This window comes from Telopea speciosissima, chromosome 8, assembly GCF_018873765.1.
Source record: "Telopea speciosissima isolate NSW1024214 ecotype Mountain lineage chromosome 8, Tspe_v1, whole genome shotgun sequence".
NCBI classification, from domain to species: domain Eukaryota; kingdom Viridiplantae; phylum Streptophyta; class Magnoliopsida; order Proteales; family Proteaceae; genus Telopea; species Telopea speciosissima.
In genome coordinates, this window is record NC_057923.1 from 8884182 (window position 1) to 8911535 (window position 27354).

Here is a 27354-nt window from a genome sequence, read left to right on the forward strand (position 1 = left end):
AGGCAGTGTTTTTTTTGGAATTGGAGAGCTTTAATAAAGGGGGGGGGGGGGGATAGGGGATGGGGATAAGCCCGAAGATGGTTTGAAAACTTTGAACTCATGACCTCTTATTTGATGAGTTGGTCTTTTGCCAACCGGACTGACCCCTTGGGTTCAATTGTTGTTTTTTTTCTTCTTTCTTCTCGAATTCGATAGCATTGGATGTCGCATCTTCCACGTATCAAGCTCTCAAACCCGTGCTACAGAGAATTTTTTCCCCTTGGGTCTCCGGACCCAACGAGTAACCACGGTGAGAGGAATCGTCCTCTTTCCTCCCCATCGAACGAATTGACACGGAATCTGTGCTAAATCACAGCGTATATAAATGTTTGCGTTCCTATTGCCGAGATTGATAGAACCATATGAGTCTTGTGTCTGGCGTCATAGATTTCATTACCTGAGCACGCAAATGGATTTCTCAGAACAAGATGCTGATTTATTTGGTGAAGAAGGGTCAGAGAAGGAAGAAGAAGAAGAACGCGTGAAGGACAAAGAAGACAGTCACGACTCTTCTTCTTCGTCTTCATCTTCCTCTGCTTCTTCCTCCAACGGTAGCGGTGGAGAGTCAAGTAGTAGTGGTAGTGGAAGTGGCAGCGCTAGTAGCAGCGATGACGAAGAAGACGATGGAGAAGAAGCAGAGAAGCCAAGTGCCTCAGAAGAGAGAGATCTCTTTGGTTCCGATAATGAAGAATACTGTGGAACCCAGGCTACGAGCCGTTATCCTGTGCCGGGTTAGTATTTCTCAGAGGGATTTCTCTGATTTTGATATTTAGATGGATTGGATTGACTATTAGTGGGGTTTCATAATTTTGAGCATACCTCGTCCAGTTTTTCCTCACATTGTTTGTCCTGGTTTTTTGTTTTTTAAATTATGTATTTAATGTTTATTAAGTTGATTTTCGTTCCTCTTTAGTTTATCATATAATACCTTAAGATTGAATTTGAAGTTAGGAACCTTAAGTTAGGGTATACTTCTTTAGGGAAGTCCATTGCTCAGTGAATAAGGGATGAGGCATGGTAGGCCGAAACGAATTAACACTAACAAACCTACAGAAAACAGAATCGCAGTGAACCAAAACACAGCAGAAATTTTGGTTAAATAGAACTCTAAAATGATAACTCCGATGATGGTGAAATTATGATATCCTAGAGGGCCTACGAGGGTTCTTTAGTGGTAAAATATGTACGGGAGCAAACGGTTGGATGATGAAAAACTGTCAATAAGTATAGAAAACAGCAAAATAGCAAGTAGAGACAACAGATGTAATTCACTATCTTGAACACTGGGTTTGTATCAAATGGAGTGGGGATGGAGGTGAGTAACATAGTTCAATGATCAGCTCAAACGGATGGTTAGATTCTTAGAATTTATTGGCTGAAGTTTGAAGTAGGTTTCTGTCCAACAGTAGATGGGACTTCAAAACAGCGCTGGAAAATTAGCTAATATTATATGATAGTGCTTAACAGCAGTGACAGAATTTAAGTAATAACAAAATAGAAGGTTAGAAGTCACCTAGGGATGCCCATGATTGGAGTTATAGTGTTGGAATGCTTGCTGGTACAGTGAAGAATAGAGAGAGAATGGGGATAAGAAGCAGAAGATATGACTATTAGGTATCGCCACCTATGTCACACCCCGGTCCGGTTTCTAAGGGCCAAGTATGACTAGATGTGTCTCACATCCAACCAACCCACCAGGATTGCAAGTGTTGTATTCTATTCGCAATCATATCCACAAATACAGAATTAAAAGCAGCGGAAGCAATTAAATGCATAAATAAAGCAACAATAAAGGGAGACAAAACTGAACAGTGATATATATACATATTCAAAAGACCAGAGTTACAGTGATTCTTCCATAAACAAAAGAATTAAAACAAAAGGTCTTATGTACATAAACTATACAAAAGTGTATAAGTAAAAGAGGGGAAGAAGCCTGAATCTAGCAGTATCTCAGGAGAACGCACAGTCATCGCACGAGCACGAAGCATCGTGCACCACCGTCGGAGGAGCATCAACTCCAAGGGCTGAAGGAGAGTCCTGCGTAGAGGAGACTCCCACAGAAGCAGTAACAAGATCATCTGGAAAAAAAATAAGGATCCACGGGGGTGAGCTCCACCGAGCCCAGTAAGGGAAACACACAAGCAAGTGCAAATAGTCCATGATGCATGACCTAGATCTAAGAATGCACCTAACAACAATACTAAGTCTCATGAGGTATAAGTGCTACTGTAGTAGGTATGATATTTTCAGTCACGGAATGAACTCATCGGTCTTCCCAAGAATACCACTCTACTACGGTAGAAACCCGCCAGTTCCGGCATGAACTCATCGGACCCTAGCAGACCCCAAATGACTTACCCTACTGTTTGTTCCCACAGCGGAGTACACACGCTAACATGGGACAGTGAATGGCATTCCGGAATTAGCCCCTGGAACTACCACGGGTTATCCAACACATCAACCCCTATTAGTAAGGGTCGTAGCACTGCGTTCATGCCAATCCTAACCCAATGCATACTATCATAATGACATATGAATCATAATAGATAATACAACAATTCTGTCCAACAACATCAACATCATAATAAATTCCAAGAATCAAGTAATAAATACAAAATGCAATATGGAAATGCAACCTAATATCATGCACATCTAATGCAAAGAAGTTAAAGCTGACAAAAATACATGATCAGTGTTATTAGTATGATGCATGACATGAAAACCATAACAAAACAAAATTAAATATCACAAACACGTCGAAATTAAAGTCAAAATCCCCTTACCTGAAATGTAGCTTAGCCTATTGCAATTAACTCTCCAAGACCAAAGAAAAGACAAGAACAGAGAAACAGGACTCTATAACAACATACAAATTTCACTCATTAGGTCCTGAGACAGTCCAAGGCCAAGTCCCATAGGGTTTAGGTTATAGGGGCATCAAAAAGGGGGAGCCGGATGCAGACTTCCAGGGAGCTGGTCAACCGCCCCTGGGCCTGCAACAGCATCCGGCCCAGTGTCCGAATTTGGGGGTTTTGCTTCAATTGGCCAGATCTTTGCATGCATGGTCCAAATTTGGTGTTTTAGGTTAAAACTAAGGTGGGTTAGTCTAATTAGAGGTTCAATTTCATGTTTGGCTTCCTAATTTAGGGATTTTATCAATTAAACCTAAATTAGTTGGCTTAGGGTTTATTTCATAGTTAATAGTTTCAGCAGCTAGGGTCAGATTGGGGTTAATCACACAATTTCAGGTTTAATTGGTCTAGGACTGTTCCAAAACAGTCCAATTCATAGCAAAATTTCAATATTCAAGCTCAGCCTTGAAGCTTTAATGGTGGTAAGCTTGTTTAGGTGAATTTAGGTTGGAGAAGAAGGGAAGCAAAAGGGAAAATCAGTAAGTTTCCATGGCTTATCTTAGTGTAGAAACAGAAACAAAGTGCAGGCAGCCTCTAGTTATGCAGTTCAGTCTCAATTGGAGATTTCAAAGCTCAATTTCAGGTATGGACTCCAAACCTTCAAGTACAGCTCTCTTTTCTCCCTTCTTCTCTTCTCTTTTCCCTTTTCTTTCTTTCTTCTCCAAGCTGGGACGAATTTTTCAGCTTTCCTTAGTTAAGTTTGTGATTTGTGAATAGTTAAAGAAGGTTATCTATATATATATATAAGTGATATTTAAGCACTAAGGGGCAGTATGGTCTTTTGGGCATAATATTAGATTTAAACCTGAATTTTTGTATTTATTGTCTTATTTTCACCATAGAAAGATGTCATGCGACATCAGGGGTGATCCGGATACGGGTAATTGTCTGGAACAGGATTCCCCACTGGGGATGTGGGTCCCACAGAGGCAATTTGACTAAAATACCCCTCTAATTCTATTTGGTCGTACAAAACATTATATAAATACATTTAAATTATATTTATAATAATTCTAATTGAGGGAAAGCCTCTGCATAGCCTCCAGGCAGCAAATCCGACACAGGTAACTCCGGTGCAGGGTTCCATCAGGGTCTTCTGACTCCAGAAGGGCAAGTTGGGAAGGATCCTTGGAATCCTCCATAGGTGTGTCGAGTATTTCATCTGTGTCCTCGACCGATGCAGCCCATAGCATCGAAGCAATCATGGACACAGAGCTGGAACTTAAGATCATACAAGTACCAAAAAGTTTAAATTTATTGCGGATTTTACAACCTATGGCTTGCGGTTGGGCATCACCACCTCAATGGCTTCACCACCAAGTATGTGACTGAATTGTTAATGTAGTCTTAGGTTTGAATAGTCAAACTAGGAACCAAACCAGGATCTTTTATCAAAAGGTAAAACAATCTTAGGGTAAAACTAGGAGACCAATGAGGCAAGAAATCGTATGAGTAAACCAAGAGAACAATGGGAAATAAATCATATGAGGAAACCAAGAGAACATTGGGAAATAAATCATATGAGGAAACTAAGAGAACAATGGGAATCCAAATATATTAAGTTAGGGATGGGAGTAATAAATCATAGATTTTGTTAGCAGAAGAATTACCGCCAACCTCAACCATCAAGTCAATTTCATCATCAATCCACTCATCCAATGTCACAGACAAAAGCTTTGCAATATGTTTTCTGATAGTTGATGAAGAGAATCTTGATATTACATTGCTTGACTGTAGAACAGTAATGGAGATGCAAAGAGAATTAAAACAAACCACCTGGGCTTCCCACCGCAAGGTGTCAATCGGATTGAACACCAATTCCTTCAAACAAACCATCCAGGCTTCCTACCATAAGGTGTCGATCGGATCAAACACCGATCCCTCCAGCCTTGATCAAACACGACAAATTCTTCAATGGAGAAGAAGAGCAACAAAAAGCTTTTCATTGATATCAAAGTTCGTGTCCAATACTTGCCCACCCTTACAACCTTATATAAAAGACTCAAAAAATAGATTCCTACACTAAAAAAAGAAAGGCCTAACCCAATCCTTAACCTATTAGGTAACCTAAACTGACTAAGAAACTGAAATACTCAAAACAGAGCCCTAATCCAGCCAACTAAACACTTAAAAGAAAAACTACTAAAATCACTTAAATTGAACCACTGGTTGAACTAGTTCAATTTAAGAATAAAAACACCAAAATAATACTAAGTATGGAACTAAAACAGCTAATCCCATATGCAACCTAATTACCCATATTTTAGGCCCATAAAAGTGGCCTATTCCATAGAAATCCCATGGGATCAAAGGTCCAACATGTATATAACCCAACTCTAAACTTGTTCCTAAGGAAAGAAGCCCAGTTTGATGATAAATCTGCATCAAATGTTGGGCATGTGCCGTCAGAATAGTAACAACAAGCATGATTGAAGAGTTGTCATTGTTGGCATTGGCATTCAGTCCTTCTTTGTGTGTATGGTTGATGTGGTAACATGATTTTGATGTGACAACATGTTTGGATATCATGCATGTTATGGTGAATAGAGAGTGGAAAGGATCAAGGTGAAGTGGCCTTGATATAGTAGGCAAAACAATTTCAGAACTCTGTTTTTTGCACTAGCATAATCTTCGTGTAATTTTCGAGTTGTCTTAGAGGCCGTATCTGTGAAGCTCAAACTACAAATATATTAGTCTTGCAAAACCTATTTCCATTGGCTTTGGAATCAGGTCATTCGGAATTTGTATGAGGAAGGTATGACTTGAACATTAATTGTTGTGCAGATTTTACAGAATTCCTATTTTGCATATGGTGTGACTTTAAAGATGTAGACCTTTGAGTCCTCTTTCAAGTGGCACATGTTTCAAGTCATTTTGACATCGGATGAGGGAGATACTACCATTTTCCCAGCGATGCGCAGAAGATGGCTGAACCGGGTGATTCAATTCGCATTTTGAAGTCAGTTTTAAGCATTTTTTAGCCTTTTTTGTTGTTGTATTCTCCCTTGCATGACCCAGGAACGAAACAGGGGTTGTGGGAGAAGAAAAGAAGAGGAAAAGAGAGTAGAGAGCCCCCCTTTGCAAAAACCTGCCATTCTTGAAAGATTAAATGCTCCATTGAAGCATTGAAGATTGGTTGTTGGGTGCTTTGTGGGGATATTGAAGTTGGGTTTGCATTAGGGAGTAGAAACTATAGAAAAGTGAAGAAAAAGGGTTTCAAATTGAGGATTTCATCTTAGTTGCTTCAAGCTCACATCAAAGGCATTGATTGAAGTTTATTGGCTCTCCAGAGATTAAGTTTTGATTAAAACTTTTGTTTCCCATTACTTGTATATCAGATTTGAGTCCTGTGACTCAGTTTTGTTTTTGGGTAGACTAGGTACTTGAAAAAAAGTCTGAACCAACTCATACTTGTATTTAGGGAATTGTCTACAAGTCCATTTCTATTTTCCATCATTGTATTTGGCTATCAAGTGGGTGCTTGATAGCGGGGGTGGATGCTCCCTTACAATGGGTATTGTAAAAACAAGGAGTGGGTGCTCTTGAATCATTGAGTTGAGTATTGGGCAAATACGAAGCTCATTTAGGGCATTGCTCCGCTGATGTAGGCTTATTGCCAAACTGTATGTGTGTTGACCCAGTATAGAGGGAAATCTTTATTACAACGCTTCCTGAAAAAAGGGCTTGGCTTGTCGATGGCTTAAATTGGTGTCTGTTTTTCTATGCATGGTTTTATTTGCTACTTTTTGAACAAGTTTGTTGGATGTTCCAGTTGTTTGTTAAAAGTTTCTGGGATTTTATGTTGATGAGAGGTTTGTTTAAGTGCAATTATGAACTTCATTTCTGGGATTTTATGAAGTCTTTGCTGGCTTGGTTAAGTACAATTTTTAAGTTTGTTTAATGGATTTTATGTTTGGGTGTTATAATTTTGATCAGCTTATATTTAGACATGTTGTTCATATCTCTCATTAGTTAAGTTTTTTGTTGCAGTTATGTCAATTAACTGCAAATTATATTTTTTTGCATTTGGTTTAATTTAGTGTGAGATGGTATTGACATTGTTGTCATTAATTTTGGTGTGCCATACATGATCATGGTGGCAATCCCATAATCACATGTTGAATTTAAGTAAGTTAGTCAATTAATGGCATATCTGTAATTACTGATTATTTTGATAAAAAATGTTCTAGAACAGGTTTACCAAACGGCTGTGCAGATGTTTTTCTGTTCTGAAAACGTTTTTGGAACAAGTTTACCAAACACCATTTTAGAGGCAAAAAACGTGTTTTCAGAATAGAAACGGAAAACAATGATAAAGGTAAAAAACAACGTTTCTGGAACAGAAGTGTTACCAAATGCAGTCTAAAGATTTGCATACCTGTATATAGGCTAAAATAAGGTTTTTCTGAAGTATTGGAGCTTAGTATGGCTGTTTGCCGCCTGAAACGGCCAACTGAAACATAATGGAAAAAATTGCACTGTTTCGGCGAAATTTTGGCCGTTTCTGTTTTTATTGGTCATGTCAAAATGAGACCAAAATTCGAATTTTTGAACTATGCCTGAGAGGAAGTTAACTCAATGAGGGTGGATGGGGGTTGAGTTGCCACTACAATGTTAATAGTGGAGATTTTTGTTTCTATTGCCCATCCCCTATTGATACTCTGTTGAACCTTTTAAATCTACACAAAAAACAGTAGACATGAAAAATGATTCGGGGGTCATAGTTATGTGCTTTATAAGTAAATGTAGGAAACAGCTTTTGGTTCCTTTTGATACTTGTTGGATTATTATCCTTTTGATGTCATCGGAATCACTTTTTTGGCATGCATTTGCATTGAAGGTTCTCATTATCCTAGGTTTTGCTTTCCAAGGCCGAATGTTTTCTTATTTCTTTTCTTGCTGGATTTCAATCGACGTGGCAGTGTTACCTCCTATCCGAAACAATAACAACCATGCTAGAGGGACTTTTGGGCGTGGTCGCTGGCAGTCTGGATACCATAATGATAGGGGACGTGGCATCCTCCCTCGACCTGGGCCTTATCATCAAAGACAGAACTATGGTTTTGGCTCTAAATTTTCAAATGGGCGTCATGATGAACGTTTTGTTTCTGATTTGAAGCTTACAAAGAGTGAAGAAACTTTATCTAGAAAATCTATTGCATTTCAGGAGGTAATTTAATTCGTTCTCTTTTTGTTGCGTTACACGCTGGGTTAGATAGGTGTTTTTCTTTTTTGTTAGTATTACTTTTGTAATTGCCTTTTTTTTTTGGTTTTTCATTTTATTATAGAGCTGGGAAGTAGATATACTTAGTCTTATTCAGTTTATTTTTTTGAAGTAGTTTCCTACTTGATTTCAGTTTCTATTTTCAGATTAGGTAGAGAATTAGAAGCGCTTTTCTTATTTAAATGGCCATGTAATCCCAATTGTTGGATAGATTGGAATCAATGAAATTTGAGCTTGGTTTACCTCTTACGGCTGTGGAGCTGTGCTTGTTCTCTTCTTCTCTCGTTCCTGTAGTCCTGATCTGAATTCATCTCTTTCGGATGCCTCCCGTTACTCCTTCCATATTCTTTCTTTCTTCCTATACTTTCCCTACTTTGTTACTGAGTTCCCTTCCATGTTATACTGGTTCCCCTGTTAGCGGTACTGCTGGCCCAAGAAGAAAGGGTTACAGGTCCTTCGTCCAATTCCTAATTGACCTGAAACTTTGGTGTTAACCTCTACCTTAGGGTGATGCAATACCTAGGATCTTGTCCTCCCAAATCACCCCTATCGTGAGAACTGTGACAATACCAGAGCACTAAAACCAGCAAAAAAGAAAAGGGAGAGAGAGAATGGAGAGAAACTGAGAGAAGGAGAATTACTGCTCACGGTTGTGTTGTAAACAGAATACTCCAACCATCGGCTGCTATCATCTATCTATAAGTATTTCAAGTACAACTCAAATAGGACTTAACCAACAGTACCCAAAACACCCCTCACTAATACTAATTAATAATAAAGAATACAAAAGTGCCCCACAAGTATAATAAACCAAGACATTAACATTACACTACTTAACACTCCCCCTCAAGCTGGAGCATAGACATACCCATGCCCAGCTTGGAACAACCTTGAAGAAAAACATTCTGGAATAAGGCTTTGGTGAACAAATCCCTAAGCTGACTCAAGGAATTAACAAATGAAGTGGAGATCAACTTTTTCATTACTGCATCTCGAACAAATTAACAATCCACTTCGATGTATTGTGTCCGCTCATGAAAAACAGGATTGTTAGTGATATAAATAGCCCCAGCTTGGTTGGCGCAAAATATTTCTATTGGCTTGGGTAGAAAATCCAAGTTCCTGAACAAAGGACCGAAGCCACATCAGCTCTGCAGTAATATGAGCCATAGCTTTATACTTTGCTTCAGCACTAGAACAAACAATGTTGGTCTGCTGCTTACTGTGCCAAGCAACAAGATTTCCACCAAAGAAGGTACAATACCTAGTAGTTGGCCGTCTATTGCCATTAGCGCCAGCTCAGTTAGCATCAGATAACCAACAATACTTGTGTGACCGTGATGACGATAAATAAGTCCCTTTCTTGGAGCACCTTTGAGATATCGCAATATACGACAGTCTGCCTCCCAATGAACAGTGGTCTGCTTCTTACTTTGCCACATAACAAGATTTCCACCAAAAAAGGTACAACACCTAGTAGTTGGCCATCTATCGCCATTAGCGCCAGCCCAGTTAATATTAGAGTAACCAACAATACTAGTGTGACCGTGATGACGATAAATAAGTCCCTTTCCTGGAGCACCTTTGAGATATCGCACTATACGACAGTTTGCGTCCCAATGAACAAGTTTAGGTGTTTGCATGAACTGCCTAATCACACCAAGAACAAACGAGATATCAGGATTGATAACAATAAGACATATGAGCTTGCCAACAAGTCTTCCATTCTGATGCTTATCTTCAAATTCTTTGCCATCAGATGCACCAAGCTTGACATGAGGTTCCATAGTAGTATCCACAGGCTTACAGTGTAGCATCCCTGACTGTCTCACTTAAAAGATCAAGGACATATTTCAGTTGAGACATACCGAGACCTTTACTGCTACAAACAACTTCAATACTAAGAAAGTAACGGAGATCACCCAAGTCTTTCGTCTAAAAGTGCTGCTGTAAATAAGTCTTAACCTGTGCAATCCGAGCTATATCATTACAGAGACAATTATATCATTAACATAGGCAACCAGAATAACAACATTAGAGTCTTGTCGACGAATAAAAACAGAGTGATCTGAGTAACACTGAGAAAACCCACATGCAGCAACAACTCTGCTAAACTTATCAAACCACGCTCGTGGGGACTGTTTAAGTCCTTAGATGGCTTTGCATAGCCTACAAACTTTTGAGGGTCCTCCCCTTGAACAACATACCTAGAAGTTTGCTCCATATGAACCTCTTCCTATAGATCACCATATAAAAATTGCATTCTTGATGTCGAATTGGTAAAGAGGACAATCAAGACTAATAGCCAAAGATATCAGGACCTCCAGAATTTAACTGGGCTACAGGCGAAAAAGTCTCAAAATACTTAACCCCATAGGTCTGAGTGTAGCCCTTAGCAACTAGGCGAGCTTTTAACTGCTCTATTGAACCATCAGGGCTATAATTAATAGTATACATCCACCAACACTTGACAGGATCCCTATTAGGAGGTAGGTCAACTAAAGGCCAAGTCTTGCGAGAGAGCGAGGCATCCATTGCTGTTTTCCAACCAGGGTGAGACAAGCCAGCTTTATAATGAGGAATGGAATGAGGTGTGATAGAAAGAGAAAAAGTACGAAGAGGAACAGTAAGATGAGAAATAATTAGCAATCAGATAGGTTACCAAAGAGAGTTGAGTGCAGGAATGAGTACCTTTACGAAGAGCAATGGGGAGATTGTCGAGAAAGGAAGGATCTCCAGGCAAAGAGTCTGATGGGGGAAGTAGAGGAACGTCAGTGGCAGATGGTAGTTGCTTCGGGTGGAGCGTCCATACCTTGAAAGGCACCCCTTTAGGTGGAGGCTAAGGAGTTGGAGTGGAAACCGTATCCTCAAGAGTAATAAGTTGAGGAAGAGGAGGTGGATTGGGCGAAGAAGGTCCCAAATCAGAAACCTACCCACCAAGATATGGGACATTTTAAAAAAAAAAGGTAACATCAGCACTAACAAACTGTTGACAAGTAAGAGGGTATCGGTAACCCTTCTGAGTATTGGAGTACCCCAAAAAAATACACTTGGTGGCTCAAGGAGACAATTTATCAAGGTTAGGACAAAGGTTATGGGCAAAGCATTGACATCCAAAAATGCGAGGAGATAGACTAAACAAGGGACGATTGGGAAAAACAACGGAAAAGTGAATCTTATTCTGAAGAACAGAGGAAGGCATCCATTTAACTAAAAAACAAGCGATCAACACAACATCATCCCAATAAATTTTAGGTACATTCATATGGAACATTAAAGACCTAGAAATATCTAACAAATGGCGGTTTTTACGTTTGGCCACCCCATTTTGCTAAGGTATATAAGAACAGCTGGTCTGATGAATAATGCCAGTGTCAGAATAAGAACAACAACAACAACAACATCAACATCAACAAACTCAGCCTTATCCCAACTTAATGGGATTGTCTACATGGATCCAAACAAAACAAAGTAAGGATAATTGAGTTCTAACCAAAAAGGGAAAGAAAAGATGGGAAAAGAGGGGTGGGGAAAGAGAACAAATGAAAGATGGATCTAAATAGAAAAATGAAAGATGAAAGATAGTAAGAGGAAAGAGTCACAACCCTGCACGTCAAATCTCAGCTAATTGAGGTCTGCTACATGAATCCTTACCCTTCAATAGGCTCTATCCGAGGTTATACTTGGTACAAGACCTAGACTATGCATGTCCTTCTTCACCACTTCTCCTATGTTCATTTTAGGCCTGCCCCTAGCTCTTTTAGCTCCTTCAATCGGAATCATATCACTCCTCCTTACTGGGGCGTCCCTAGGCCTCCATTTAATATTACCATACCACCTTAAATGACTCTCTTGGAGCTTGTCATTGATTGGGGTGACTCCCAAGACCGCTCTAATAATGTTCATTCCGTACTTTATCCTTGTTTTTCCACACATCCATCTTAACATCCTCATCTCTGCTACATATAGGTTATCAATATGACACTTATTAAATGCCATTGTCAGAATAAAAAGAGGAAATTGCATTTTGGGTAATTTCAAGAGCATTGTCAGGATCTAAAAACAAACACCAAATTGAACTTTTATTTTAGTTTTAAAATTATTTGAAGATAGTCACAAATTCAGAATGATCTTTCAAAAGATACAACCATGTCATTCGTGAATGATCGTCAACAAAGGACAAAAAATATAAAAACCGGACTGACTCTTGTCCTGACATGGGCCCCAAACATCATAATGAATCAAATCAAATAAGGATTTACTTCTAGACTCACTACAGGACGAAAAAACAGTAAGGTGATGCTTGCCAAGCTCACAAGCTTCACACTCATGATGAGGAGTAGACTTGCAAGTAGGGATCATATATTGGAGCTTGGATAAGGAAGGGTGTCCTAGTCGATAATGCCACTGCAGGGGGCGAAATGCTAGTAGAGGCAGCAGATGCCGCCATAGATGAAGAAGCAATGTCAAAGTTGTAAAGACCATCTCGCTCATGTCGTCCACCATTCGTCGTCTTTGTCATGAGATTCTGAAACATATAATGAGAAGAGGAAAATGTAATAGAGCAGTCAAAATGTTTCGTAAACTGACTAACAAAGAAGAGATTAAGGAGCATTTTTTCCAACATGCAAAACAGAAGATAATGAAATCATAGATGACAGGGGGATAACCCCACAACCAGTAACATCAGTAAGAGATCCATCGGCGAGGACAATGTGTGATGGAGAATCAGATTGCTAAAATGAAGTAAACAAATGTGACTTACCAGCCATGTGGGAGGACGCACCGGAATGAGGAGGTAAAACATGTAAGTGTACCTGAATGGGCTAATGTAGTTGTGGAGGTGGAAGAGGTGTCTCAAGTTGTTAAACTCGTTTGAGAAGATGATTGATCATATCTGAATGAGAGGAGACACTACTACCAGGTGAAGAACTATGGTTAGTATTGGTAAGAGCTGACAAAGATGTGCTAGGGGAAGCAAAGGGTAGCTGTCAGGCCCCTAGGGAGACTTGGTGGTGGAACAATGAGGTCCAAGTTGCCATTGAGACCAAGAACGATTGTTTTAAGATATGGCAAAGGACTAAAGAAACAGAGGATAAAAAGAAATATAATTATGCCAAAATGAAGCTAGAAAGATTGTGGGGATGGCAGGGCGAAGAAATATGAGGATACCTATACCAACCTAAACACAAAAGAAGGTGAAAAAAGCTATATATAAGATGGCTAATATTAGAGAAAGGAAGTGTAGAGATTTCGACTAGGTGAGGTGTATCAAGGGTGATGATGGAAGAGTGTTGGTAAGAGATGAAGACATTGTGAAGAGATGGGATGAGTTTATTTGTGACCTACTAATTGGGGATAGGTCGAATAGATATGAGCCGGACGATTACACTTTTCAACAAGACACCACACAGCATAGGTATCTGTGAAATTTAGTGTGGCGGAAGTTAAAGAAGCCTTAAAAAAAGATGAAAACAGGCAAGACACCAGGCCTAAATGATATTCCAATAGAAGGATGGAAATCCCTAGGAAGTTGTGGGGTATTTTGGTTAACTAGCATGTTTAACAAGATTATGAGCATAAGGAAGATGCCAGATGAATGGAGAAAATCTTCCATTTTTCTTTTGTCTTTTTCCCCTACTTCATTTTGTTTGGACCCATGTAGCCGACCCCATTAAGTTGGGATAAGGCTGAGTTTTTTGTTGTAGAAAATCATAGACACGCTCCATCTCCCTCTCCTTCTGGAAGGTACTAGCATCATCAGGGTGGACCATTGGAACCGGATGATAGAAATCTGGTTGTTGCCAAAGAGTGTGTAGGGCAGAGTAGTATTCAGTGAGGGACAATGCCTTTTGAGTAGTAGCATGGACCTGGCGGCGGATTTCATAGACCTGAGTGTAGTTCCCTACCTCAGAGTAGGGTTGTTTGACTGCATCCCAAAGTTCCTTGGCAGAATTAAGCAGGACAAAGCTGAGGCTGATGGTAGGCTCCATAGAGTTGAGCAAGAAGGACATAACAAGAGTGTCACTGGCTAACCAGGTGTTAGCAGTAGCAGGATCCTTGGGCTTGGGTGTGTATCTCCTGTGATAAGGCCAGAGAAGTTGTTCCCATAGATAGTGAGGAGGCGGGCGCGAGATCATGTGAGATAGTTTTGACCATTCAACTTGATAGGACCAGGTTGGAGAGAGAGAGAGATGGTGGCCAAGGGTACTAGAACGACCAAGTGGACACCCATCTGCAGCTCCGGAGGAGGTACCACTGTTGGTTCCCTTAGACATGGTGTCCATGAGTTAGAGAAAGAGCACACGAGAAGATAATGCCGGTAACAAAGCGGTCGCGGAGGAAGTGGTAGCGCAGGCGTCGTTAGGGCCCAACATTGAGGCGCAACGGCTAGAGGGGTCATGGTGATGTGAGGTGGCGACAACGAAGGCGTCAGAGGCACCGACGGTCAGGTCCAACGACAAGGGGGTTGTGGTGAGGTGAGGCGGCGGCAATGCAGCCATCGAAGGTGCCGACAGTGAGGCGCAACAACCAGAGGAGTCACGGTGGAGTGAGGCGGTGGCAAGTGGCAACGCAGGTGAGAGGAGCCCTATGGGGAGGCACAATGACTAGAGGAGTTGCGGCTGTGATAGGGAGATGCGACCAAAGGTCGTGTGCACAACGGTGGCAACAGCAGAGGGTCACTGCGAGAGCAGTGGTACCAGGGATGGTCGTGGCGCGGGAGGACAGAGGCGATTGCGGCTGCACGGTGATGGTGGTGAACATTTTCCAGCGGAAGGCTTGGTGAGGAGGCGCGATTGGTCAGTAGGGTTAGTGAGGCATAGTTCGTGGTCAGTATACCATGCTAGACAAGGAGGCGAGAGCCCCCACGGGTGGTGGAGAAAAAAAACGACTCTAGAGATAAATTTTTTTTTAGGATTTTGGGCTCTGTTACCAAGTTGAGGATTAGAGGATTAGGGGAATGATTCGACTTGTCAATAATGACAGGTCAGCTTTAATTATAATGAAATTACAACCCTAACAAACTAGGTAAGTAAGGTGTCTACGACTTAGCTATGACTCCGCATCCCTATCCACAATGGCTAGGACGGTTATTTCAACATTTTTTTCCCTTTTCAGCATCGTCCAACTGCTGGGACCCATTGGACTTTGGGTCCCACATCAGGGCAATATGAATTTGTAGGCCATTGAAATAGCCCACCCTCATTTCTTTTTACCTAAAGTGCACCTCATATTTTCTATCTTTTATTTATTTGCTTGTGTTCTGAAATTACGTTGTAATGTTGTTTTTATCCAATAGCCCTGCGAAGTTGCTTGTTATAGCCGCATTGAAGGTGGTGATGTTTACTTTGATGACCGCAGCCTTGTAAGCCTTCAATGACCCAGTAGGCAACAGACTTTCTTAATTCTTGCTCAGCATGGTGATGTTTAACATGTCTAACTCAGACTCTTGGTATTGACACTGCTAGAGACTTTTTAAGCGCCTTATTACAGAAGACGTTGGAGCTGACTTGAATGTAGGGTTCGAATCTTTTATTGATAAAAAAGGTATGCTAAACAGAAAATAGCTTTAGGGGGAAAATGGCCAAAAAGACGTTTATGGTCAACTTTTTTCCTCAAGGGTTTTTGGGCTTGAGGCTAATTTATGCAGGGAAAAACTCTGTTCTTTTTAATCAGAATTGGCCTGCCAAGGGTTTGGTGACCTTCTTGATTGCATCAGAGACAAAAAGATCCCACTCCAAAATATTCATTTTGTGGTAAGAACTTTATTACATCTTGCTGCATGTGTAGGAAAAGCACTTCTTTTGAGTTTATAACAGATATTTTCTTTGTCTTTCTTTCGCAGACTTTCCGCAACAATCTTAATAAGGTAATTGTCAATTTTATTGTATAATGTTTTTCCCCCCTCCTGATTGGTAACCTCATTGTATAATAATAATGTAAAGTATTGATGTAATTTATTTTCCATTTGATTGACTGCAAGAAATTTCTTTGCAATTCTTGAACAGTTTCTCATGAAGTCTGGAGAATTTTATCTTGATTACTGATTCAGTAACATATGTGCTCATCTTATTCTTTTTGTAGATATTGGCTACTGGTTATAATAGGCATGAGCCCTGGGAAATGGGGGTGCACAAGAGAAATGGAGTTGTTTACCTTGATGTGCACAAACTTCCAGAAAGGCCACAAGGTGAACTAGATCGTCGAAGGTATCACCCATTTTGTATATTCTTGCTTGGAAAATATAAAGTTCTATTACTAAAGCAGAACAAACAGGGTCCTGTGGTGGTAGTGTTTTTAGCAATTACCAGGTTAGGCATTGGAGTATGGACCGCTTTTTCTGTCTGTATTTGGTCCTCTACGTATTGAAGCCAGTGGCCTGTTAATCATAAAGACCATCTTAAAAACTGTTTTACATGCCGGAAGCACTGCCAGGTTTCCATAGCGTTTGAAGATTTTAAGTGGGCCTGTTAAAGTCAAAACTAGACCATATTGGGCTTAATGCCATAATTTTTTTTTCTCTTGAGGAAAACCTAAAGGCCACTAAGGCTTTGTGGCATCTACACTTGCCACGTGGAATCCATTGATGGTTGTGTGTGGGTTCATGTGATGGATGAGCACACACCCATCTCACTGGTCAAATTTCAGCCTAAAACAACCACGAGAAATAATTTAAAAGTGAATTTGAATTTTCATAAAGTTACCATAATGTCACTGGAAAAATCTAAGTGCGACCATGACTTGGTGTAATTTAGTTATTTAGACTTGCCACTCCTTACCATGGAACCAGATTTGACAGCTATAGTCTGTTTTTTAGGGACACCCTTGGCATGGTTTACATCTACTTGGATGTTTTTGTTAAAAGGGAGAGACTTTGAGGACCAGGCATTTAGTTCATGGTATCGATGCCAGTATCGGTCACCATTGATACTGATACTGATATAGATCGGCCCTATCAGACTGGATCGGACGATTTTGCCCCCCCAAGATTCTGATACTGTTTTTTGAACTATTTTCCCCTCGGTATTCTTTGTAAACCGATCTGGTATATCGGCCATGACCGATACTGATTCCTAAATCCATGTTGAGGAAACAATAAATGTATTTATATTTGAATTTAAGATTTTAAGTTAGGAACTACAGAAGAAAACAGATGCAAATTAACAAGAAGAGGTAGTTTTAAGAATGATATTGGAAGAAAATTTAGGGAAAGCAAAATGTGGTTTGAAATAAAGTAAATGATCTGGATTTAAGTGGGGGCAAAGCCAGGGTCTTATGATTTGGGATGGGTTGGGATAAACTCAATGATCATATTTTACTGCAATCTTCAATATGGGGACAAATGAAGAGAAAAACTTAATAGGGTTGAGAGAGAAAGGAGGGAAGAGAAAAACTTAACAGGGTGAGAGAGAGAAGGGAAGTGGAAAACTGAACAGGGGGGAGAGAGAAGGGAAGAGAAAGTGTGCCCACTAATAACTCTCTCTTTCTCTCACACACACACCCTTGTTAAGTAGCAATGGCCCTTCCAGAGGGCCAGCTTGTAAATCGGTTCCCTAATTCCAAAATGTCGCTGTAATTTATGGACCAGGATCCACCATAATAGGTCCCACTTGAGAGATTTCTTATGCCAAAAGATAATTCTAAATTAAATGAAGATACACCATCAGACAAGGCTACACAATCTGCTCTTAATATCTGTCACTCTGATGCAAAGCTTTATGTTGTTTCAATATTTTGCTTCCCACAAAGAAATCTGATTGTAATGCTCTTTCCTTCCTGACTAACTCCATCTGTATAATTTAGCCCTACTCTTTCTTTCCTGACTGTTTCCATCTGTATAATGTAGCTCTGCATTCTTAACTTGATTAACTGGTCTACTTAAAGAATATCGTCCATAACATAACTTTTTTATACTATGGTGTTGAAGTAGATGCTATTGGGGCTATTGTTTTGAAAACCTTGCCACGGAAGATTCGAGAATATCTGATGGTGAGGGGATACATCACATAGATGCAAATGTTGAATTCTGTTCTGTGATCAAAACTAAACTAGGGGCTCATCGTATTATTATGGGTGCTGAGATGGACTGCTGTGATTCCACTGATGATGGAAGGAGATTCTATATCGAGTTGAAGACAAGTCGTGAGGTTACTTTTGTTTATTATCAGTTTTATTTATGTAAAAGTAACTCGTTTCTTTTATTCCCCAGCATGTCGATTCTTTAATCTCACCAATAGAAGAGTTGTTTGGGCAACTACTGGTTTTTTAACTTCATTTATATTTGGACACAGTTGGATTATCATACTGAAGAAAGATATGAAAGAGAGAAACTACTCAAATTTTGGGTATGTTTTGCTTACAATTATAATTATGGATATCTGTGGTTATCCTGTGGCACTGTTTCTTCTTGTATATATTTTGTATGTTTACAGAATTTTTGTGTTCTCATTAATATCACTGAATTGGTTGACATAGTTACTATTTGATCCATCTGCTATCTTTTTTTTTTGAGAACATTTTTTTTGGTGAATAAAAAATCTATTGCCAAAGCCCCCCCGGGGGGGGGGGGCGAGAGGAAAAGAGGGGGGGGGGAGAAAGATACAAACCCCAGACCAAACTAAGAGGGGGTATGAGACCATAAAAGAGCACTATCTAAACCCTAGGAAACAACAATATGGTTATTCCTAGGGGAGTCAAAAAAGGGCTTTTGAGGGAGAAAACTCAGCTTCGAGGAGACATCTAAAGAGATGGCTTTCCAAATCAAGTTGAAAGACCATGAATTGGAGGTCCCATCTCCTAAGATTCCTCTCCATCCAAATGTGGTAGAGAGCGGCGCCAAACACAAGCTTGCCAACAGTGTTGCAGATAGAGCAGCCAGGGTAAGTCATGACCAGCCAGAGCCACTCTCTAGCATTTGGCCTTGACATTTGGTTCCTTTCATCAAAATGAAAAAGTGGTTAATCTACTGTGTTTTGTGTTCTATCATCTTTGAGCTCATTCAATAGGTAGTCCCTCCTTGTCACTGTCATCTCCATCACCTTTCTGTTTGTAACCTTACATGTGGAACAGAATTTTGTAGTTTATGTCCTGTTGGTTTAACTCATTACTGTACTTTTTTCTGTTGTTTTCTAACAAGGAAATGAATTGGAAGTTGGCAAAAGGTTCCCTGGTGTGCACAGACCATGTAACTTACTGAGTCTGTGCACTTAGTTGTGACCTGTGGAAAAGTGATGTGATAATTCTGACAACTTTTTGGGAAATGATCTGGAATGGCCATGCGTCAAATTAAACCTTTTACTCTTCCTTGTATGTGATGCACTCTCTCATTACCAAACTTTTTCCTTTTGTTTTCTGGCAAGGAAATGGATTGATAGTTGGCTAATGGTTCCCTGGTCAGCACAGACCATGTAACTTACCTGGTCTGTGTACTTAGTTGTGCTGTGTGGAAAAGTGACATGGAAATTCTGTATCATTTTCTGGTTAGGAAACGATTTGGAATGGCCATGTAATATAGAATGAAAGGTGTCCAACTAGGAGCCAATCAACCAGGATCTGTTATGAACAGGTGAATCAGCTAAATCAAAATAGGGTTTTTGGTGAAATTAGGGGTTAGGGTTTGATGTATGGGTTATGTCAAGTCAAGATAGGGGAGTCTATCAGTGAAGGTCCTGAGATGTTTTGACTTTTGATAGATGGAAGTGTGTAAACTTGAATGGACAGCAAGGTTAGAGTTAGGGTTTTGGGTTTTTGAAAAGAGGAAAAGATGGATTTTTAGGGTTTATGATGGTCAGATAAGGGAGCAACATGGATCGAGTTTTCCTTATGGTGAGAGGAGAGTTTGATCCAAAAAAAGGAGGGATTTTGCTGGCTGGTTTTGTCTGGGCAGAATTTAGGTCTTGGAAAAAGTAAAACAAAAAGGGGAAATCTAGGGTTTGGATGTATGGAAGGTTAGAAGAAAAAGGTAGGGGTTGGGGATGATTTAAACTTGCTATAGTTGTGGAATTTCCTGGACAGCAACTTGTTTGAATGAGATTCTTGAATAAAAATCCAATCTTGAACTAGAACTTGAATGTAGAGCTTCAAAAGAACCACTCGGGCTTCACACCGCAAGGTGTTGATTGGATCAAACACCAATCCCATCAACAAACCACCCGGGCTTCACCACGAGGTGCCAATTGGATCAAACACCGATCCCACCAGCCTTGATCAAACAAGACAAAAATCTTCAATGGAGAAGAAGAGCAACAAAAGCTTTTCATTAATATCAAAATTCGTGTTCAATACTTGCCCCCCTTACAACCTTATATAAAAGAGTAAAAAATGGACTCCTACACTAAAAAAGAAAGGCTTAACCCAATCCTTGACCTATTAGGCAACTTTTTTTTTGGTTGATTATAAAATGTATTAAAAGCCCCTAAAAGGGAAAACAAAAGTCCATTAAGGACCACAACACAAGCCCATAAGGCTAGCAAGAAACAAGGTGACAAAAGCCCATATGGGCATGCCCAGTGCAACACTAAAGCAATGAAGCCCAAAGAAAGAAGAAGGGCAACAAAGACAGTTCCAGGTAGGGTCCCCCAAAACCCTAGACAACATATCTCAACACAACATCTTCCTAGCCGTCACGACGAAGTTAGGGAACCGCCGGCCGGAGGCAACCAAGGCGGAGGGGCGCTGGTCTTGCGGAGGGCCACAGCCTAAACGAGCAGCTGGCCAAGCGAAGGAGACCGCCATGACGGAGGGCGCTGGCCTTGCGGAGGGCAACGATGAAGAGGCTTCCGGCCGAGCAAAGAAGGCAGCCTTGCAGCTGGTAGAGAAACGGCCGAAGGCCAAGCAAGCCAAGCAGACCGGCAGGAGGGAGGCTAAGTGAGGCTGGCGGATGCAAGGCAGCAGGCCAAGCAGGCAAGCGATTGAGCGACGGAAGATTGCCACCATCGGCGATGCAGACGACGACGGCGGAGGTGTTGACGAATGAGGGAGAAGCCGACCCAAACAAGCAGTTGCCAGAGAAGCTTGCCTAGTGAAGCGGCTACCGAACGGGTGCTGCCAAAACGAGCCTGGGATCCAATTGGGTAACAGCCAAGAAGGGCCATCAACCAAGGGAACGACAGGCCTAGCAGAAGAGGCGACCTGCCAGGCGGCGACCATACAAAGCGAGCGACCCAAGACCACAGTTCGAGAGGCTTCAATCTGCGTTGTTGGTACCGAACGTAGGAAGAAAAAGTGGAGAAAGGGGGAGGAGGAGGAAGAGAGAAGGTTTGGGAGAAGGGAGGTGGGGAGCAGCCTGGCCGTATAACGGCGGCCAAGGGTTTTCAGCAAGAAAAAAGCTTTAGAGTTTTTCGCCTCTGGTTTTTGGATCGACCGTTACGAGGGAAACCTAGTCCTATTAGGCAACATAACTTACTAGGAAACTGAAATAGACTCAAATAGAGTCCTAATCCAGCCCCACTAAATGCTTAAAAGAAAACTATTAAAATCACTTAAACTGAACCATTGGTTGAACCGGTTCAATTTATGAACAAACACAGCAAAATAAAACTATGGAACTAAAACACCTAATCCCGTATACGTACCCATACTTTAGGTCCATAAAAGTGACCTTTTATATAGAAAACCCATGGGATCAAAGGTTCAACATGTATAGAACCCAACCCTAGACTTATTCCTAATAAAACAAGCCTATTTCGGTGATGAATCTGCATCACCTTGTGTCAAATTTCATCTTCAAACTAAACCATTACCCTTCCTTGTATGCAATGCACTCTCTTGGTATGCTGTGCTGTGTGGCCCCCTCCAAGTTATCAAGGCACCTATGTGGCCCAAGGAGTTGGAGGGCCACCTATGCGAGGAAACAAGGAGCCTATGCTTAGGTTCCAACTTTTTTTATGCATCCATTATATCTAGTATACAGCATTACAGCCACAACAATACAGATTCAATCCTTGCAATAATTTGCCAATGTCTAGCAATATCATTACGACATTACAACAACAACATTATATTAAAAACAGCATTGTTTAAAGGAAAGAAAACGTAAGCAAACAAGAGAAGTGAACTAGTGAAGTTTGATTTCTTTCTTAAATAGATCCTAAAGAAATCCCACGTCTTCATGATCCCATGCTTCTCACCTATACACAAATTGTACACAAACCCAAAAAATTGTTAGAAACAACATTATTTGGAGGAAAAAGAAAATGTATGTAAAAAAAATCGACCGCCGACCTAGGCATCCCAAGGCACCCGCCTTGTTAAGTTAGAGAAGGCGGGCGACCGCGCAGCCCTTGTAAACCCGCCTGAACGCTTAGGTGATGCCTTGACAACTATGCCTTAGTTTTATTTTTTTTTTTCGCTAAAAGTAAATGTGTGTAGTTTCCATTCATTTCTGTTTGTCTTTTAATACTATTTCTATGTTCGCAATTTTTTACTTACTTTCTCCTTCTGTGCTTTTATCATTTCTGAAGGATTCCTAATTTTAGATTTTATCTCACCCATTTTCTACAGTCTTGAGTCCTACTTATTGGGCAAGTTTTCACCATGTAGTATTTGAGGTTTACTATTTCTGTTTCCAATGTTGCAGATCCAGTCATTCTTGGCAGGTGTTCCTTACATTGTTATTGGATTTAGGTAAGCTTATTTGCTAATTCCATTAATTTTCCTTTTGATTTAAAGGATAATTCTGAATTTTGAAAAATTCCGCAAAGCAGTTCTAGATACGCATTTGGCTCCTTTCACCCCCCCCCACACATTACCTTTGTGGTAGGAACATGTCCTTTGATTTTCCCCATAATTTGATGTAGGTGTAGTCCATTTGTTATATGTGCTTATAATATAAGATCGCTCCACTGGAGAAAAAGACGATGTGAGATAGAACCTCTGATGCGACCAAGGGGTTTAAAACCCTAGATTTGGGTCGTTTTGGGCCCACCCAAGTGCTAAATAACTCTAAGAATAAGTTTTTTTTGGGTGAGTAAAAAAATTCATTACCAAATAGAAGAAAAACTAAAGTAGACCCCGAAGGGGGAGAGAAGAAAATCAAAAATACACAGAGCCCGAGCCTCAAACAGAGGAGGCAGAGACTTGGAGAGAGACAGAAGGAAGACCCCAAGATACAACAATATGCATGTTCCTTGGGGTGTCATTACAATTAGAGGGAACAGCTGAGAGTTTGGCTTTAATTTCAAAGAATATGTTTGTTGGCAATTTCTGTAAATATCTCCAAGTTAATTAGGGGACTGGCAAATCTGTAATTAACCAGAATTTGAAAGGGGTTTAATGGGTTTCTAGAAGCCTAAAGGGTTAGGTTTCAGAAACTCAAATAACCAGGGTCTTAGTGAGGTGACAAATAACCAGAATTCAAGAACAATTAATAGCAATAGATTGGCAACTCAGATGATTGTGAAATTCTGATATGAAGTTAATAAAATAACAAGGAACAACTCTTCAAAAGATGGCTCAATCCAATGGTTGGATCTCAAGAACCAGCACTGTTACAGAATTAGTAACTTAAGATCGTAAAAACTAGGAACTAAGATATCTCATCAAATACTGACAGATGGAGGTAAGATTCTGGTCAACAACAGTTCTTAGTATCAAACAAGATATCAAAAATCTCAAGCAAGTCCCATGGTTAGATTAGTGATGCAGGTTTATCACGAAACTGGGCTTCTTTCCTTAGAAATAAGTTTAGGGTTGGGTTATAGACATGTTGGGCCTTTTGGTTCCATGGGTTTTCAATGTAATAGGTCACTTTTATGGGCCTAAAATTGGGGTACATAAGTTGCATACGGGACTAGCCGTGTAGCCCTATACTTTGTTTATTTTCATGTTTTAATGTTATAAATTGGACCGGTGGTTTTAGAATAGAATCTTTTTAACTTAAGTTATATTTTAGGGTCCACACCTCTCCACGAATTATAGAGAGGGACTGTTTTGTATTTAGAATCAGCCTGGGATTTTTTATTCCTAGGCTGCATTGGAATTTAGGCCTTTGGCCAATATAAATAAAGGACAACTGTGGGACTCCTCTTTACCTCATTGTTTTATGAAATCTGTTCTTGCAAACTGCTGCAACCTTTCTTCTCTTGAAGACTTGCTTTGTATGTGATCGAAGTTGGTGGGATTGGTGTTTGATCCAATCGACACCTTGCGGTGTGAAGCCCGGGTGGTTCGTTGGTGGGATTGGTGTTTGATCCAATTGACACTTTGCGGTGTGAAGCCCGAGTGGTTCCTTTCAAGTTCTCCTTCAAGTTTTCTGTCCAAGATTCGATTTTTATTCAAGTTCCTCCTCAACAAGCTGCTGCCGATTACATTCTGCCATTACAAGTAAGTCTGAAATATTCCCCATCCCCCAATTCTATTTCTAATCCTCTACAGCCCCAAACCCTAGCTTTCTCCTTTTCTATTTTCAATTTCCTATAATCTAAAATCTCCACATACCTAACCAGCCTGTCAAAACCTGTCATATTTGGATCGATTACTCCCCTGCCATGTTGGGATACTCGATCCAAAGATTAGCCCCATCCTCCCACTCAAACCCTAGAAAACCCCAAATCTATTAAACCCCATAAACCCTAATTTCTGCACAGCCCAAACCAACCGTCAGAACAGTCTACAAATCTGACCGATTATCCCTCATACCCTCCTAAGAAAACCAATCAAGTTTGGTTAACTTCTGACCAGCCAAACCCTAGAAATCCATCTTTTCCTCTTTTCCAAAACCCGAAACCCTAAACCTAACTTGTTACCAATCTAGTTTACACACTTCCGCTCATCAAAACATATCAGGATCTTCACTAATAGACTCCCTTACACCTGCCTAGCATAACAACACCTCAAACCCTAACCCTAATTTTGACCTAATCGGATCATTAGTTCATATCAGATCCTGGTTTACAGGCTCCTAGTTGGTCTCCTACCAATCTAGGAGACTAGGACTACATTAATTAGGAGTTATGAAATTATCTTACTTGAGGTAGGATGTCCAAAACCTTGTAGATCGATGGAAGAGCTTAAGCAAAGCTGTGGTCTTATGAGAGATCAGACGTGAAAGTGTAATATCAGTAATAAACAGCGTAAAGCAATATGAGAAAAAGAAAGAGAAAAACAGAGGAAGCCGAGAGAGGAAGATGATGTGCAAATTGGGAGTCATACCTTTTGTGTAATCTCCCACTAATCTTCAATATATATTATCACTAAGGTCAAAACAGGAAAAGAGAAGAAAAAATATATAACAAACTCTACCCAAACTACCCTTCTCATCTATTAGCACCAGGCGCTAATACCGAGACTTACATTAATACCGATAACACTCCCCCTCAAGCTGGAGCAGAGATGTTAATCATGCCCAGCTTGTTACAAACATAATCCACTGTTGCACTCCCCAAAGACTTCGTAAATACATCTGCAAGTTGCTCTCCTGTACGAACATGACAAGGAGAAATCAACCCTTGTTGCAGCTTTTCTCGAACAAAATGACAGTCAACCTCAATGTGTTTCGTTCTTTCCTGAAACACAGGATTTGAAGCAATGTGGACAGCAGCTTGATTATCACACCACAGTTGCATCAGAGAATCATCAACAAACCTAAGTTCAGCCAGTAAACACCCACATTAATTCACAAGTAGCATGTGCCATAGCCCTATATTCTAACTCTGCACTGGAACGAGAAACTACTGTCTGTTTCTCGCTCTTCCAGAACACTAGGTTCCCTCCAACAAATGTACAATAACCTGTAGTCGACCTCCTGTCAACCGAAGATCCTACCCAATCAGCATCCAAAAAACCCTCTATCCACCCATGGTCATGGTCACTATAAAGGAGACCACGTCCAGGAGCCTTTTTGAGGTAACGCAAGATACGCACAACTGCCTCCCAGTGAGATGTCCGAGGAGCTGATAAGAACTGACTCACCACACTAATAGGAAAGGCAATGTCAAGCCAAGTCACTGTTAGATAATTCAATTTTCCAACTAGCCTCCGATACTTCTCAGGATCATCTAAAATATCACCATCATCAGCCATAAGTTTTAAATTGGGATCAATGGGAGTATCTAGAGGTTTAGAACCCAACATCCCTGTCTCTGTAAGAAGATCAAGAACATACTTTTGCTGTTGACAGCGAAATCCCTTGCTTCGACTGAGCCACTTCCACACTCAAGAAATACTTCAACTTTCCCAGATCCTTGGTCTGAAACTTCTGCTGTAAATATACCTTTAAGTTCTCAATACCAGGAATATCATCTCTTGTAATGACTATATCAACTACATAAACCACGAGAAATATTCCCTGCATCAAAACGGCAGAAAAATGTTGAATGATCTCACTACTACACCGCATCAGACCAAATTCCAACACAATTTCAGTGAAGCGACCAAACCAAGCCCAAGGAGACTGTTTCAGCCATACAATGACTTCTTGAGCTTACAAACCAAACCAGACTCCCCCAGAGCAACAAACCAAGAGGTTGCTCCATATAAACCTCTTCATGCAAATCCCCATGCAAAAAGGCATTCTTAACATCTAACTAATACAAAGGCCAATGATAAGTAGCAGCAAGGGAAATCAAAATGCGAACAAAATTAAGTTTCGCCGCAAGAGAAAAAGTATCCAAATAATCCACACCATATACTTAGGCATAGCCCTTCACCACAAGGCGGGCCTTCAAACGGGTCAAGGATCCATCATGGTTCACTTTTACCACATACACCCAATGACAACCAATAGCAGATTTACCTGAGGGTAAGGGAACAAGATCCCAAGTCTGATTTTCCTCCAACGCCAACAATTCCTCATTCGTAGCAGCCCTCCAACCAAGACTAGACAATGCCTCTGCGATAGACTTAGGAACAGGATGATTTTCAATGGTATGTAAATAAGAATGAAAGGTGGAAGACAAACCAGCATAGGACACAAAGTTAGAAATGGGGTGTTGGGTACAACTCCGAACACCCTTACCATGAGCAGTAGGAATATCAAGGTCAGAAGGAGGTTCCAAAGAAGGAGGAGTACCTGTTGCAGGATCAGCTGGTGAAGAAGTAGATGAAGCAGAAGTAGCTGAAACGGGGGGAGCCCATACTTTCCATTTGTGACGTTGGAACATAATAGGAGGAGGTGCCGATGATGAGGCAGTTTGTGGAACAGGGTTAACAATAGACTGAACAACACACATTGGAAGA

The 27354-nt window shown here is 40.5% G+C and overlaps 1 protein-coding gene across 1 annotated transcript in view; it reads left to right on the plus strand.

Moving 5' to 3' along the window:
* Positions 1-369: 369 nt before the first annotated feature.
* LOC122638281 (NAD-capped RNA hydrolase DXO1-like) overlaps positions 370-27354 on the plus strand; it is a 39594-nt gene continuing 12609 nt past the window's right edge. The window contains exons 1-10 of the mRNA XM_043831165.1: positions 370-770; positions 7877-8124; positions 15479-15544; positions 15648-15726; positions 15856-15935; positions 16025-16048; positions 16264-16388; positions 18110-18326; positions 18471-18524; positions 22757-22803. Coding sequence (XP_043687100.1) covers positions 449-770; positions 7877-8124; positions 15479-15544; positions 15648-15726; positions 15856-15935; positions 16025-16048; positions 16264-16388; positions 18110-18326; positions 18471-18524; positions 22757-22803 — 1262 coding nt within the window. The 5' untranslated portion in view covers positions 370-448. The remainder of the gene's footprint in view (positions 771-7876; positions 8125-15478; positions 15545-15647; positions 15727-15855; positions 15936-16024; positions 16049-16263; positions 16389-18109; positions 18327-18470; positions 18525-22756; positions 22804-27354) is intronic.